Genomic DNA, 15,916 nt, shown 5'->3' on the forward strand with positions numbered 1-15,916 from the left:
GTTGCTTCTCTCCTTCTACCCTTACACAAGTTCCAAGGACGGGCCTCAAGTCTTCAGGCCTGCATGGCAAGCATTTTTAACCTCTGAGCCATCTCATCACTTTCTCTCTCTCTTCATTCTTTGCCACCTCTTCCTCCAAAACTGAGTCTCTACCTGTGGTTGTTTCTGTCATCTCTATCCATTCCTCCATGGAACTGCATTTGCATCAGACCTTACACTTAGTAGAAGGTGTTCAATAATTAATTATTGTTGTCTATCAGGTGTGGGTTCACATGGGTCTGTGGAAATAAGTACAGAGACACTCTAAGGATGAAAATTTTTAGCCTTTCCAGCTGCAGGGGGATCAGTCTCTTTGGACTGACACACTTGTTGCTTAACAAAGGGCTTTTTAAATGTTTTCCAGTTTACACCTTTTAGCAAGTTAATTTCAATATCCCCAAACCTCTTATCTAAGCTCCCCAAAGGGACAATGCCAAATGCAAATTCTCAGTTAAGGAAGACCATGGTTGTTCCCCAACCAAGTTTTGTATAGGCTTTGCACTTTTAAAAAACTCTCAGACAAGACTTCAAACAGAAGGTACTGGAGACAAAAGGTAGCAGTCACAAATAGCAGATCAAAGCTAGGTGCTAACACTCCAAAATCAAACCAGCTGCAGCTCTGCAGGAACTCTCAACAAATTACAAGAGGATAGAATTGAAGGAGGAGGAGAGAGGAGGAGAGAGGACAACAAGGATGTTAATCTTGGAGTTTATGAGTCCCAGTACTCTTCTTGCAAGTCAAAGATGGCTATGGTTTGGCACAAGCCATGTATTCCACACCATCTTCTTCCTTGTAGAAACTCTCACAGTGGACATTAGTTCTGTAGACAGAGTCACACTTTAGCTTCTTCCCATCTCTCCTTCCCCAAAACAGCTTTGGCTCTCAACAGTCTTCAATACAAATATCATTTCACTTAGTGTCATCATGAACATCACATGGCAACACTGTCTCTACCAGTTCTACCTAACACACACATGACTCACCCTCCCAAGTTTCAAATACCCAGGTCCCAGTTATCAGTGAGGTTTAATGTCTCCAGGCCAGGGTTCATTTTCAGATCCTTTATGAATGAATAACTGTGAATGTGGATGATCAGACAGACCTCATGAAAATTAAACTCAGGACCAGTCACTGTCAGTCGCCCTTCCAGGGTTGAACTGCATCATAGTCCCTCCGAACAAGCCAGTAATCATTAATATTGGTAACATTTGCATGTGGTTTGCAGCATGTGGGCTACTGAATCCACACTTGTGGCAGAGGGCAGGAGCACCTTGAGAGTATTTGGCAAGAAGGAGCGTTAACTAGCACAATCAGAGGCCAGGCTGAGAGAAGGAACTTGCCTCCCAGGAAGCAGGGTACAGAATGGAGCATATGACATGTGACAGCTAGAACTCTGGGGCCATCCAGTCCTTTCACTTAGTAAATTGCTAGCCATTTATCTTAAAATGAGCAAGTTTAAGAACTGTGCACTCTGTGCCCTCACTAGGTCCCTTTAGGGATGAAGAAGCAGTTCTCTGTACCTTATCCATGCTCCGACTCCAGTCTATGTGTGGGGTGTAGAAAACTGAGACATTTGCTGTAGTTTAGTTGGCTAGCTGGCTGAATACAAGGCTTCTGAACTTCCAGGTTGGCAGACGCCATCTGAAACTGTGATATAGCCACATGTAATGTCTTCCCAAAGTAATTGGGTTTTGTGATTGGCCCCAAATGTTTCAATTTATGAAGAGGAACATTGAAAAATAACAATTTTTAAGAATCTATGAAAGTTGACCATGTCTTCCTGCTGTTAAGACACATGGCCAAGCGCTAGGTGGGAAAGCATGGAGCGAAAGCATGAGTGCTACACCCAAACCACGGCCTCTTTTCTCATGCCAATAGAGACTGTGGCTACTTTTCACTGTTAATCTGAATGGTCATGAAAGAGAACCATGTGTCTTACGAAGCCCAAACTATTCATCTGGACTCTAAGAAAAGTTTCTTTCTTAGAGTTTACTTGAGGGAGATGAATTTTCACGCTCTAAGGAAGAGACATATGTTGCTTTTCCCCACAAGTTCCTTCAGCTCCTTTCACATTAAAGCACAGGAGTTTTTCCACGTAGTACTGCTCTCATTATTACCACAACACAGCAGCCCTACAATATGAAAATAATTTTGAAATCCTCAGATGGATTACAAAATGTGTGTGTATTCCTAACAAAACTAAACATTATAACACTCAAATGTGTTCATCAGAACTATTACAAGGTTCAAAATAAAGATTAAATGTGCTTCTGAATATGAAGAATGGAAGAGTGCTAGACCCAGCAAACCTTGAATATTTTTATTTTATTATCACAGTACCTACGCGGCAAAGGTCAAAGAACAGAAAGCTTTGTACTTTCCAATTATCATCTGCTTAACAAGGTGAATCGATACTTTATTTGCAACTCTAAAGAGTGCTCTAAACACTTCCAAGAATTAGACAATATTCTGGTTCTCAGCATTCACTCTGTAACCTGCTACTCTTGGACCATACATTTCAACTCAGATTGGACAACATTTTCCCTCAGATGAAAACTCAAGAAGGCTGAGTTAGTTATTTTTAAAGAAAGGACAAAGAGAAAAGAAAGCTTTCTTCGCTGTGGCCTGTGCTTGTGATCCCTTTCATGAAAGGAATTCCAAATGGGAACCTTTAGACAGGTACAAACATGGCTGCTATGGGCTGAGACTAGCGAATGAAGTCTGATTTAGCATTAGAAGTCTGATGCTAAGAAGGTGGCACTCCTTATAGGCCCTCTTGGTCATCAACAGCTCACATGTGGATAGCCCATGTGTCTTGACAAAGGGAGAACCAAGAACTTACTGCCATTCTCTGTGTCACACCCTGACCACTCGAGTCTGTGTATGGTGACAGCTTTGGACTCCTTCGTTCTCTGTGGTTTTGGGCTCCTTGCCTGTGTTTGTGAGCTGCAAACACTCTGGGGAACTGTGAAGTTTCTTAGCCTCAGCACCAGGATGCTCCTTTGCAATGAAGCAATGAGTTACCTCAGCCCTGCCACAGGAAGAGAGAATAGCAAAGGCTTTCTAACAGCCTTTAATTGATTCCACAAGAAGGCAGTGCTGGTATTATGCCTTCCACTTTTGTATATTTTGAAAGTTTTTTCATAGCAACATCTTTCAAAGTGCTGTGGATTTGTTTGTTTGCTTGCTTGTTTGTTTATTACTACCGGGGCAGTCCAGTTATAAATCAGCTGGTGACCAGATGAATGACATCACAAGGTTTGGCTGACCCAGGCAGGAAGAGGTTGTGCAGTCTTCTCCCCTGGGAGGAGGAGAGAGACAGGCCCATTCCCTTTGCTGAGGAATCAAAGAATTAGAGCACTTGATTCAATTCCCTTGAGCCTCCTACATCTAGGGAATTAGGCTTTCACTCCTATGAAGCAGTCTCTAGGGATTTCCAGAAAGCTAGTTTACACAACCACAAACAGAGTGACAGATTTTCTTCCACAATGTGTGGGACATTTGCAACCAAAACTGAAATTGCAAAAGAGCCAGAAGGTGGGGGCAAGGAAGAACTGTGCAACCGTTCTGAACCTCTGGTACATTCTATGGCTCTGACTTCACATTTGGAATATGCTTTCTCTGCCTCCCTGGCTCACTCCTCCCAATTCTTATGTGCCAGGCACTGTGGGCTATAGAACTGGCAAGCAAGATGGTGATATACTTGCCTAGAAGCTTCCTTTAACAAAAAACATAATAATTAAACGAACACAACAAACATAATTATAAACTGGACTACGTGCTGTGCAGAGGGTGTGGCACTTGACATGGAAACATACCTGTGAAAAGAGCCAATTTACATTTCAAAGCTAAAAATGGCTCCTTCGTAGTCTAGAAGCTACAAAATCAAGGGACCATTCAGTTACATTCCCAAGCATCCCAGCCGTGTATTCACTATTTCCAAGAGAAAATATTTAAGTTACGATGACAGGGCTGCAACTCTCCATCTCTGTGAGCCAGAGTTTAAACTGCCATCATTTTAAATCCTAATATAAACCATTTCCTGCACTGCTCATTATAGCTGCATGTAGATACAAATCTCAGGAAGATTATATAAGCACAGGTTACTTGGGATAAAAAGCAAAGGTTTACAGTGCTGTCCTTTTGAGGGAAGCCGTGGGAAGCTGTGAAAGAGGGTCAGGATTTGGAGCAAAGCCATGGGACACAGGGGGAAAATAACTACAGAAAACTCTCTTCATTAATTTCTCTTGCTGTGGCAATATGCCCAAAGCCTATATACTCTATAAAAAGTAGGTTTGGCTTGGTTCGGTTCAGTTCGGTTCGGTTCAGTTTGGTTTGGTTTGGTTTAGTTATGGGGTTCAAGAACAAGGTGGCAGCACCTGCTCCTGAGCTGAACTAGCAGAGCATTCTTGAGTGATGGGTCCTGAGAGGAAAATGGTCAGGAGAGGAGGAGCTAAAAACAAAAGATAAATAGGAAATTTGGGGTTGGGGTGGGGGTCTTGCACAAGTTATGTCTTATACCAAGCAAGCTCACTAAGAAGTACATCTTATTTACAGTTTTCCTGAAATGTCAGCAGAAACTATCATACAATGGGAAGAAGTCAGCAGGAAGCTAATCAAACAATGTTACACAAGGGGACACAGGGTATGGAAAGGACAGTACAGACTGAGCATACACTGGCCGTGTATAGTAGGTGGGAAGAGAAGGGGTTCTCAGGATCTGAAGCCACAGTTCAGCCAAGGCTCTGGCCCCAGGCCATTACTGGCTCTGTCAAGCACTTTCCTGGTTTTAGTGAAGAAGCTATGTTCCTTCTGCAAACATCAGGACCTCAGGAAAAGCAAAGGAGCAGCCTGCCTTCAACAGCTGTCTTCTGGAGAAAGCTTCACGGCAGCTTGCATCACAATGACAGGAGTGTGTGTGTGTGAGTGTGTGTGTGTGTGTGTGTGTGTGTGTGTGTGTGTGTGTGTGTGTGTGCATAGCAAAAGGCATTTGGAGAAGTGCTAGACTCAACAACAATCTGTTCTGGTGGGAGAGACCTGGCTCATCCCTAAGAAAGGGCATTAATCTGTTCATGAGGGTAGAGCCCCTTCATCGCTTCCCCACCAGGCTCCATCTCTTAAAGTTTCCACCACATCACCAGCAACACACTTGGAACCAAGATTCAAATCATGAACTTTGAGGGTCAAACTATAGCAAACCATTGCACAGATTTTTAGTAAATTACATTTTTATTTTTATTTTAAGGTTTGAGAGCAATTCTGAGGTTAGGAATGGGCACATTAAAACTTACTTCACTAATAAAATCATTTATTTTTAGATAACTCAATTCCAAGTTATGTTCAATAACAGCCCAAACAGGAGAAGAGAATGACAGAAGTATAATCGAGGAAAGGGAGAAAAGATCAAGAGTCAGATGGAAGGAAGACAAAGGCAGGCCCATGGGAAGAGGCATCCCAAGAAGCAAAGGGGAAGAGGGAAGAGACGTACAATTGCTGTCACTGACAGACAACACCAGCTCATTGAATCATTAGTACTAAACACATGCAACCATCTGAAAACTCTTCATGCAAAATAGACAAACCTTTTTTTTTTTTTTTTTTTTTTTTTTTTTTTTTTTTTTTTTGGTTTTTCGAGACAGGGTTTCTCTGTGTAGCTTTGCGCCTTTCCTGGAACTCACTTGGTAGCCCAGGCTGGCCTCGAACTCACAGAGATCCGCCTGGCTCTGCCTCCCGAGTGCTGGGATTAAAGGCGTGCGCCACCACCGCCCGGCCTAGACAAACCTTTTGAACAACTTGTGCCTTGGCTTACTAAACTCTATCTTCAGTACTAAAGACACAAATTGGAGGCCGCCAAGCAGCCTTCTCTTGGCCTAGAGAGTTAAAACTAAAACACTTAGAATGCAGTATTTCCAAGGTTGTCACACCTTTATCACGACTCAAAGGCAAGGAGAATGTATCACCTGTCTATCAACTGTGTATCAGTGATCTATCTGTCTTTGTATCTATCTCTGCCAACTTTGAATGATGGAGTTAACTGTCATTCCAATCTTATGATCATTTTATTCAAAGTCAAAATGATTTTTAGACAGCAATGTAACAAGAAGTGAAGCTCCTGGATTAGACGGGCACAGCCTGACTGAATGCTGAGGAGTGCATCAGAACACATAGATTTGGGTGGCTTTGCAATATGGCATTTTACTCAAGCTGCACATAAACCCTGTTCTTAGAACTGCAGTAGCCTGCCTGATTTGTGTTCTCTTTCATTCTGAGAATAAAGTAAATGAACAGCAGGGAGGATGAAGGGGGGAGTCATGTTCTTTCTAAGAGAAAGCAATGGTTGTTACCAAAGAGCCAGGCTGCTTCCAGGTGAGGTCTCAGATAAGCAGACATGGCTCCAGAGCTCAAAAAGGAGGGTGGTCAGGGCAGTGTTAGGTTTGAGGCATTGTAGGATATGGAATGACTCAGGCCGGAAAAGGGAAAAGCCTGGGGCTGCTTCCCAAGCAATGCCAGCAGCTCAATACCAGCAGACAAAATGGAAAGACAAAGGGAACAGGAAGCACATCTGAAATAGAGAAGTGACAATCCAGTGAGTGGTATTTCTTAAGATGATAGAGGCCCAGGAAAGGAGCTGGTAGACAGATGGATAGAAGAATGGAATGCAGAGAAAAATGATATAAACAACAACAGCTGTTTTTGAGAAAGCAAGAGTTAGCTTTGAGGTAGATTAAGGTGGGGAGATAAACTGTTTAACCTGTTAAAAGTAAGGCTCAATTGCTTCTCTACAAAATGAGATCAATCATGGTTAGGTTAGCTCAGGAGTCTTATATTTATCCTAACACATTAAGGAATAATGTAAACCCCTTAACTTTCCTCTGGCCATTTTCACCATTAGAATAAAGTTTTTATAAGAGATATGTGTCATTCATTACTTTGATGTGAAACACAGAGAGAATGTAGAAAGAATCTTTATAGTTTAGTATCTAATGTGGAAAAACTGTATCATTCTATTTCATTTATGTATTCCTGACTGGAATGTTTAACCCAAATGCAATCAAAATGGAAGAAAAATAAACTTCAAATGAGGAATACTGCTTTCCTTTTTTGAGGTACTGTGATCTTCAGGATATACCAGTGTCATGATAAGGCAAAGAAAACCTGGTGAAACATTCCATACTAAAGAATACTGAGTATAAAACCTTATCCTAGATTCAACCTAGAGTGGACATCATTTGACAAAAGTAGAAAACTCATCATAGGTGAGTATAATGTGTTGTATTGATGTGAAGTTGGCTGAAGGTGATGGCTTTACTGTGATTATGGAAGAAAATATCCCTACTGTACTAATTATGCATTGATGTACTTTAGGGTAAGGGGCCATACAACCCACAGAATCTATGGATGGGGTGCACATGGGTTTAAGCAGAAGTGTCTTTCATGCCAGCAACTCCCAGATACCCAGCAGCTGTTTCCCAAATTACCACACAGAGGCTTATATTAATTATAAATGCTCAGCCAGTAGCTCAGGCTTATTACTAACTAGCTCTTACACTTAAATTAACCCATAATTCTTATCTATGTTTAGCCAACGTGGCTTGGTACCTTTTCTCAGTATGATATTCTCATCTTGCTTCGCCTGAATATGCTGGTGACTCCCAACTCTGCTCTTCTTCTTCCCATCATCCTTAATTTGGTCACCCTGCCTATACTTCCTGCCTGACTACTGGCCAATCAGCATTTTATTAAACCAATTCAAGTGACAAATCTTTACAGTGTACAAGAGGATTATTCCCCAGAAGAAGAAAATCTACTTTAGCATTGCAAACAACCAAGCTGATGTTATTTTCATAAAGAACTTATACTCTAAGCACTCCATGGTGGGTGTGAATTTATGACTGATCTATTGTAATTTATAAGAAATGAACCTGGGCTATTGACAGCAGAGCTAGAAAAAGAAATTAACACTAGGGAGCTTAAGTTTAAAATGGTCTTGAACTTCTGATTAGATCTGTATTTGTCTTGTAATAGTTTACTACTAAATGAAGAAATGTGCAATATATTCATGCATACACATCTATGCATATATACATACATGCATGCATACGTACATATATATGTAACAATGAAAAGAGCTATCAACTTGAGAGTGGGGGAGTTAGGAGAAGGGCTCAAAGGATGGTAGCTGGGAGGGGATGGAGGGAGGAAAGGGAAGAAAGAAAGTGATTTAATTCTATTTCAATTAAAAACACATTTTTTGAAAAAAATAATCAATTAATCAATAGGAAAAACTGAAAAAGAGAAACCCACTCATGACTAAAAGAGTCAAGGTTGGCATGAACTTCTCTCCAGCATAGAGCCTCTTAACTGTTAGTCATGTATGCAGAAATCAAGGCAAGTCAAAGTGTCCTTTTTGTGCTTCCAGCCTGTCCTCCTCAATTCCCAGTGTGTCACATGGGTAGAACTGCTCATTAAGATTACAGGGAAATTTGGAAGCAATTAATTTTCTATTCCTTTTCGTTGGCAACAGGTAACTTTATGATGTTCTGTGCTTCAGTTATAAGTTGAGATTTTATCTAAAAAATTGAGAACCAGAAGTATTTCAAATTTTGAATTATGGTGCAGGAATTCAGAATACTTGTTTAGATACATTTATACATTCTTAAATATAAGATTCAAGTCAAACATAAATTCATTCATTTTGTATATACCTTGCAACAGGCTCTAAAAGTCACCTTACCTAGTATTTTTAGTGCAACTGCACTTTGACTGTGATCCATTCCATGAGGCCAGGTAGGAAGCTTTCTACCTGGCTGTGTCATGTAAGCACACCAAAACTTTGGGATTTTGGAGCTTTAGGATTTTTTACTTTTTGGATTTAGAATGTCCAACACACTTTCAAGCATTAGAAAACAGACGAGTAACAACTTCCCTGGTCAGATCAAAGATGTCTTTGGTCTTCAGAAGCCTGGCCATAAGCTATTGTCTTTCCCAGATGTTCAGCGCTTGAGTACTTTCTGAAGGGAGCTAGCACGTGGAAAGAGCACAGCACAGCAACAGCTCAGTCACTACCTTAAAAGTATACAGTACAGGAGTAGTGTGGAGAAGCAGCAAAGACGACCCCTGGAAGGACTGTTAAACCCCGGAACCGCTGCATTCCAAAGTTCAGCACCATCCTCCACCGCTGCCACGCCCCAAAGAAAGGCCGGAGGGGATACTAAAGGAGATAAAGCCAAGGTGAAGAATGAGCCACAGAGAAGATCTGCAAGGTTGTCTGCTAAACCTGCTCTTCCAAAGCCAGAGCCCAAGCCTAAAAAGGCCCCTGCAAAGAAGCGGGAGGAGGTACCCAAGGGGAAGAAGGGGAAAGTTGATGCTGGTTAAGGATGCGAATAATCTTGCAGAAAATGGAGACGCCAAAACAGGCCAAAACAGACCAGGCACGGAAAGCTGACGGTGCTGGAGATGACAAGTGAAATGTGTGCATTTTTGATAACTGTGTACTTCTGGTGACTGCACAGTTTGAAATACTATTTTTTAATCAAGTTTTATAAAAATGCAGAATTTTGTTTTACTTTTTTTTAAAGCTATGTTGTTAGCACATGGAACATATCATTGTTCTAGTGGGGAAGGAACATGTGTCACTAACAAAATGTCTCCCAAGCTGGATTGATGATGGTTGATGTTGGAAAACATCTTTCCCTGATAATTTTGAAAGACTCCTCTTGGCTCTCAGGAGAGACACCCTGATGCTGACATATGGCACAAAATGCCTTGTGTGGGGAAACTCTAAATTCATTTCTGTGTCTTCCTTCCCTGTACCATCAACATAGATGTAACTTCCTTCAAACCAGACACCTGTTGGAATGTGACCCTTAGAATTGGTTTTGTGGGTCTATTGGGCAATCTGGACTTTGCAGTGGTATCATTGAGTGTCCTCAAAAGAGAAGCAGTTCCTTTTATAAAAGATTGTGGACCTTCAGATTGATAATTCTGCCATGTTCATTTCGTTTCCTGAAAGTCAGGGTCGACTTGGGAAAAGTTGTTAAAAAACATCCTTAGTGTGAACTGTCAGCCCTCGCTCTAAGCTCTCTCCCTTTTCAAAGTGTCGAATGAAAACTCATCGGGTTTTATAGTGGCTTTTTGATTTTGGTAGTCTATACAAGAAGGGAGTTTGGAAGCTCTTGTATACTGTTAATGGTTGTCTTCCCATGTCTTGCCTGAAAAACCATGATTGTTTATGGAAAATATCTTTAATAAAGCTTGATACAGTTTGGCTTGGGAAAAAATATAGAGAGTGCAATTTATTCAAGAGGCTGCTTGCAGCAAATAGTCATTCCAGGGCTCAGGAATGAGGCAGGAGGATTGGAGCTTGGGGCTATCCTATGTGGAACCATCTCAAGCAAAAGGGTGATGCGGGCTGTAATTCCGCAAATGGTACAGATGAAGAGAGAAGAGCGGCTCCTAGACTGTGCAGTACAGATGCTGAGACTGAGAGGGCACAGTCTTTGTCCTTTGATCACAGATTCATCACAAGTATGTCGGTCACATATATGAGCTTGTCATCTTTTGTTCCCGTCCTTTCACTTTCTCTGGTTTTTTGTTTGTTTGTTTGTTTTTTCCTTTCTTCTCTTTCCCATTTCTGAATTTTCTGTAATTGATGTTTTCCAATGCACAGTAATGGAGTTATCATAAACTCCTTTGTGTGGTGATCTCTGACCATTCATAGCTGAGCAAGACTTCTAGGAATTAGCAATGTGTATATTGGCTAGAAAAAGAAAAAAAAACTTGAAGGTCCCAGTGCCCATAAAAACAAACAGGATTTCTGCTTGATTCATTGGGGGAAGGGTGAGAAGTGACTTCTGGGAACTACATTTTATAAATATTTGGGGGCATTCAAAGAGGACTGGTAAGAAGTGATTGCCGGAGTTCAGTGTTTGATTTTGTTTGTTTGTTTGTTTTCCCAACCAGTTTTACTCTTTTCCATCATAGCTGCTTTTTAAAATTCATTTCTCATGAGTGGGAGAAAGTAAGGTTTCTTCAATAAAAGTATTTTTTTTAAAGAAAAGTACCAATTCTGTATACCTTCTATTGTTCCCAAAGAAGAAGAAAAACCAGGTGCAACCCATCTATGATTTGTGCCAGGCCTGTCAAGGGAACTTTCCATGCCATGAGACCTTCTTAGTCTTGGAAAAAATTTGTCATTGCTCCTGAAGCAAGCCAGCTGCCACACAGACTGACAAAACACAATTCTCCAAAAGAGGTCTCTCCTGAGAGGCATCATGTTTTCAGGTTAAGAATGTCCACATCTGGACCATACACATGCACTTTGAGACACAGTGGACAATGCCAGAGTGTAGGAAATCAATGGAAAGATCTTGCTTTCTGATAGAGTACTAGCCAAGTGGAGCTGCTGATAAAATCACGAAAGTCATTTCTGTACAATTTTTAATTTATGAAAAGCAAAGAGTGAAATGACAGTGAGCAGACATCTCTTCCTTCAAGGATGAGGCAGTAAGCAGGTGCAAAATCTGCAGGGAAACTGCGGTGACATTCAGAGGAACAGCACACCGGGTGTCACCAGAAATAAGAGCAAACTTATTTCATGGACTCTGGTCTTTATTGTAGAGAAGGAGTAAGCTACCTTTGGAAATGAGCTACATCATTCTTGCTTGAAAGCAAGAAAGGAAAGCAGCTGCTAGTCCATCTGGTTTCTTTCATTACTGTCCCCTTTAAACACAGAATGACTCTCCAAGCTGACAAGGATTAACACTTTTAAACAAGGACACTCGTTTCAAAAGCAAGCAACACATATGAAGGTAACACTTTTTTAAGTTGAAGCAAGAGCATGTGGCAGTTTCCCCCACTAAATAAAGCAGGGTCCTTGGTCGACTTACACAAGCACACTGAAAGCTAGTCCCACCACATTTCCTGATCTCAGATCTTGTGCTGGCTTTGTGGTTCCATTAACTCAGGCCTTTTCAGAATTTAGTCACTTCATGGAGGACAGCTTCTAGGATTTCCTTATGGCTGTTTAATCCAGTTAAAACTCAAAGACATTCATAGCCTCTGATGAAGTCTAGCTAGCCTGTCCCAAGCCACCAGGCCCATGTGACTTGACTTCCTATACCATTACTGCCTCTCACTTTTGACAGATGTCTTCCTGTTTGCCTTTGTAGGTTTTACAGCAGCAGCCTCCCTTGTGTCCTTGGCGTGGGCCCTAGCCTCCTACCAGAAGGCTCTTCGGGACTCCCGAGATGACAAAAAGCCCATCAGCTACATGGCCGTCATCATCCAGTTCTGTTGGCACTTCTTCACCATCGCTGCCAGAGTCATCACATTTGCCCTCTTTGCTTCAGTTTTCCAGCTGTATTTTGGGATATTCATTGTCCTCCACTGGTGCATCATGACCTTCTGGATTGTCCACTGTGAGACAGAATTCTGTATCACCAAATGGGAAGAGATTGTGTTCGACATGGTGGTGGGAATCATCTACATCTTCAGTTGGTTCAATGTCAAGGAAGGCAGGACACGCTGCAGGCTGTTCATTTACTATTTTGTAATCCTTTTGGAAAACACAGCTTTGAGTGCACTCTGGTACCTCTACAAAGCTCCCCAGATTGCGGATGCATTTGCCATCCCAGCACTGTGCGTGGTTTTCAGCAGCTTTTTAACAGGCGTTGTTTTTATGCTGATGTACTATGCCTTCTTCCATCCCAATGGGCCCAGATTTGGGCAGTCACCAAGTTGTGCTTGTGATGACCCTGCTACTGCCTTCTCTCTGCCTCCAGAAGTGGCCACAAGTACACTACGGTCCATCTCCAATAACCGCAGTGTTGCCAGTGACCGTGATCAGAAATTTGCAGAGAGGGATGGATGTGTCCCTGTCTTTCAGGTGAGACCAACTGCACCACCCACCCCATCATCTCGACCACCACGGATTGAAGAATCGGTCATTAAAATTGACCTGTTCAGGAATAGGTATCCAGCGTGGGAGAGACACGTGTTGGACCGAAGCCTGAGAAAGGCCATATTAGCCTTTGAATGTTCCCCATCTCCTCCAAGGCTGCAGTACAAAGATGATGCCCTTATTCAGGAGAGGCTGGAGTACGAAACCACTTTATAAAACAGAAGAAGCCACAATGTCCATATGAAGAGATGACAGCAGGGCTGTGGCAATAATGACACTTAATCTAAGAGTAGGGCAATGAGCTATATGTCCTTAGTCTGAACATTGTCATGGTATGGTTTGATCTTCCATTAGCTGACTGCCTGCTGCTGGTGTCCATTCAAGCCAGCAGTGCTGAGAGTCTCTTACTCCACCTAACGGGGCAATGCCAGCTTAGTATGACTGTTGTTACCAAACTCCTCCAGCACAGGCTTGGAGCACATTCACCGGAGGGTACCATTATTATAAAAAAAATTGTTGCCTCTAATCATTAAGGTATTTTGATGGAGTTTACTGATTTTTGCATAAATACGTTCATATACACACACATACACACACACACCACCACCACTACCACCACCACCACCACCACCCCTCTATCTAAAGAGTTGAGGTGGGGCTAGAAAGACAACCCAGTAGTTAAGAGCACTGACTGCTCTTCCAAAGGACCCAGGTTTGATTCTCAGCACCCACTTGGTAGCTCACAACTACCTGCAACTCCAGTAGCAGGAGATCCAATGCCCATTTTTGGCCTCCTCAGGCACTGCACACACATGGTGCACAGACATATATGCAAGCAAAACACCCACACACATAAAACAAAAATGAATCTCAAAAAAGAGCTTAGGTGATTTCCTTGATGCAAAACTCAAAACAGACTCCAGAAAGAAAGCAATAGTGCTTAGAAAGATTTCATAAACCATTTTCTCATTTGGAAACCAGTAGCATATGTGGTGAAGCCTGTGCAGTGGACAGCAAACTCAAGTGTTTACATGTGTACTAGCATTGACTGAATGATTCTTTTTCTATACATTTCAGGATTTGTTTTTTACTTTAGGTTTTGCAGTTGAGAACATGCTTTATGACAGAAATCCTATGCAGCACATGTATGGCTTTGGATGAGACCAAGGAGCTCAATATCCGTGATGTAAATTAAATGATAATCATGATTCAGTATTCAATTGCAAAACTACAATTTATATGCAAAGAGCAGTTGGGGGAGGGACAAAATGAGAGTCAGATTCTAAGGTGTGTGTGGTTCATATTGGAATGCACCCACAGAGCCACAGGAGAGGGAGGGGCTGTTTCCAGGTGCAGAATGACCATAGTGAGCAGGTGTGATTTTGGAAACCATATGCCACATCTTTCTAGTGCCAAACTTTGTCCAATCACAGAACTGATATGGAATCCCCGAAAACAGAGAATAAGTGGTATCCCAAAGCAGACAAGAGAAGAATGATCAGGTTGTCCGCTGTGTACAGACTTACCTTCTCCCATCCAAGGTCAAAGTGATGTGTCTCCTAGAGACTTTGGGACACCTTTTAACAAGAGGGAGCATACAGATGCAATGTGTATGCTCTAAGGAAACTGCCTGGACTGCTTGAGGGCTTACCACTCCATCAGCTAAGATTTGTATTCAAATCATCTGTAAAGTCGCGCTCTTTCAACAAGCTTCTGAGTTTTAAATACCTCCGTACAGCAAGTAAACATTCCCGCTTTCTGTTCTCAGTGTCCTTGGTCATGGTGCTTTTTGTTGCATTAAAAGTGCCGGTCAAACTTTGATAGTATTTTTTTATAGTTGGTGCAGAGTGGAATAACTCATGGATTATTTCAATATTTTTGTAATAAAAATATAGGGTGTACATATAGGCATTGTTGCTTTTTTTTATAGACTTGGAATTGTTTAAAATACATTAAATGTCATATTCACTTGGGATATCAGAATCCAGTCTACAAATCCATCAGCCTGCCTCAGCAGATTGAAAACACTTGTCCCTGGTGAGATTACCTTACTTTTTGCCATTTGGTGGCCCAGCAACCTGACCAGGGTGCTATCAGAGCATCAAGTAAAGAGGGAAGTGGCCTAACTAGAAAGGGCTTGTGAAGACTGATCAATGTCTCCCAGGAAATCCAAGATGTAAGTGATTTCTTTCATCTATCCATTAGAACAACCTGACCACAGTGGAAGATGTCTTAAACTTCCTTCCCTGGTTTTATACTAACCCAGCTGATATATTAAAGATCAGTCAAGTCACAAAAAAAGAGAAGGAAGAAAGTCAGTTTCATTTAAATATTCACTCAAAATAGTCAAGTTCTAGAGCCACCACCCATAATGGATGAGTCATCCAAAGACTGTGGTCCCCAAAGTGACATCCACAGGAAGGGACAGAGGGCTCAACCTAGGACTTCTTTTGGTACAAAGCCCCAAAGCAATTTTTTAAGACAGACGATTTTTATCAGACATATATCCTAATACTCAATGATTTGATCCTTCAAGCAAGATTTCCACTACAATACACTAATCTTCTGTTGGAATGAAGAAATACTACCTTGCTACCAGTAAAGCTTCAGAAGACTCAGCTTCTCAGCAAATGGTGAACGCATCCCATTCCAGTATAGAAGGAAATCACAACAATTTGGGCAGATACTTTGCTGGTGTGCAGAACCATGAGCTATTAACTTCATTAGTTCTAAGACAAGTTTTAACTGATGAGCTTTGGAGACTGACTTTCCCAGGTGGTCTGCAGCTCTGATTCTGTGAGTGAATAACAGTGAACGTCGTAATAGTGTCCAATCAAACAAGCCAACAGGAGCATCCACTCTTTGATCACGTAAGTTCTAAGTTACTTCTCAACTTGATCTCACATGTAACATGCTAAGGGTTAAAACAGCTGAGATATAAATAGAAGATAATGTTCTGTACTTTGTCTTGAAAA

At 41.6% G+C, this 15,916-nt stretch overlaps 1 protein-coding gene and 1 pseudogene across 3 annotated transcripts in view; both read left to right on the forward strand.

Moving 5' to 3' along the window:
• The window catches only part of Xkr4 (XK related 4), a 439,385-nt gene that overhangs the window by 410,152 nt on the left and 13,317 nt on the right, over positions 1-15,916 (forward strand). For all 3 annotated transcript variants that reach the window (XM_052717635.1, XM_052717633.1, XM_052717634.1), the window contains exon 3: positions 12,211-15,811. In XM_052717635.1, the coding sequence (XP_052573595.1) occupies positions 12,211-13,157 (947 nt within the window). In that variant the 3' untranslated portion in view covers positions 13,158-15,811. The remainder of the gene's footprint in view (positions 1-12,210; positions 15,812-15,916) is intronic.
• On the forward strand, positions 6,429-10,593 carry LOC128096116 (non-histone chromosomal protein HMG-17-like; annotated as a pseudogene).

This window comes from Peromyscus californicus, unplaced genomic scaffold (assembly GCF_007827085.1).
Source record: "Peromyscus californicus insignis strain IS unplaced genomic scaffold, ASM782708v3 Scaffold_5__1_contigs__length_169319896, whole genome shotgun sequence".
Classification (NCBI taxonomy): domain Eukaryota; kingdom Metazoa; phylum Chordata; class Mammalia; order Rodentia; family Cricetidae; genus Peromyscus; species Peromyscus californicus.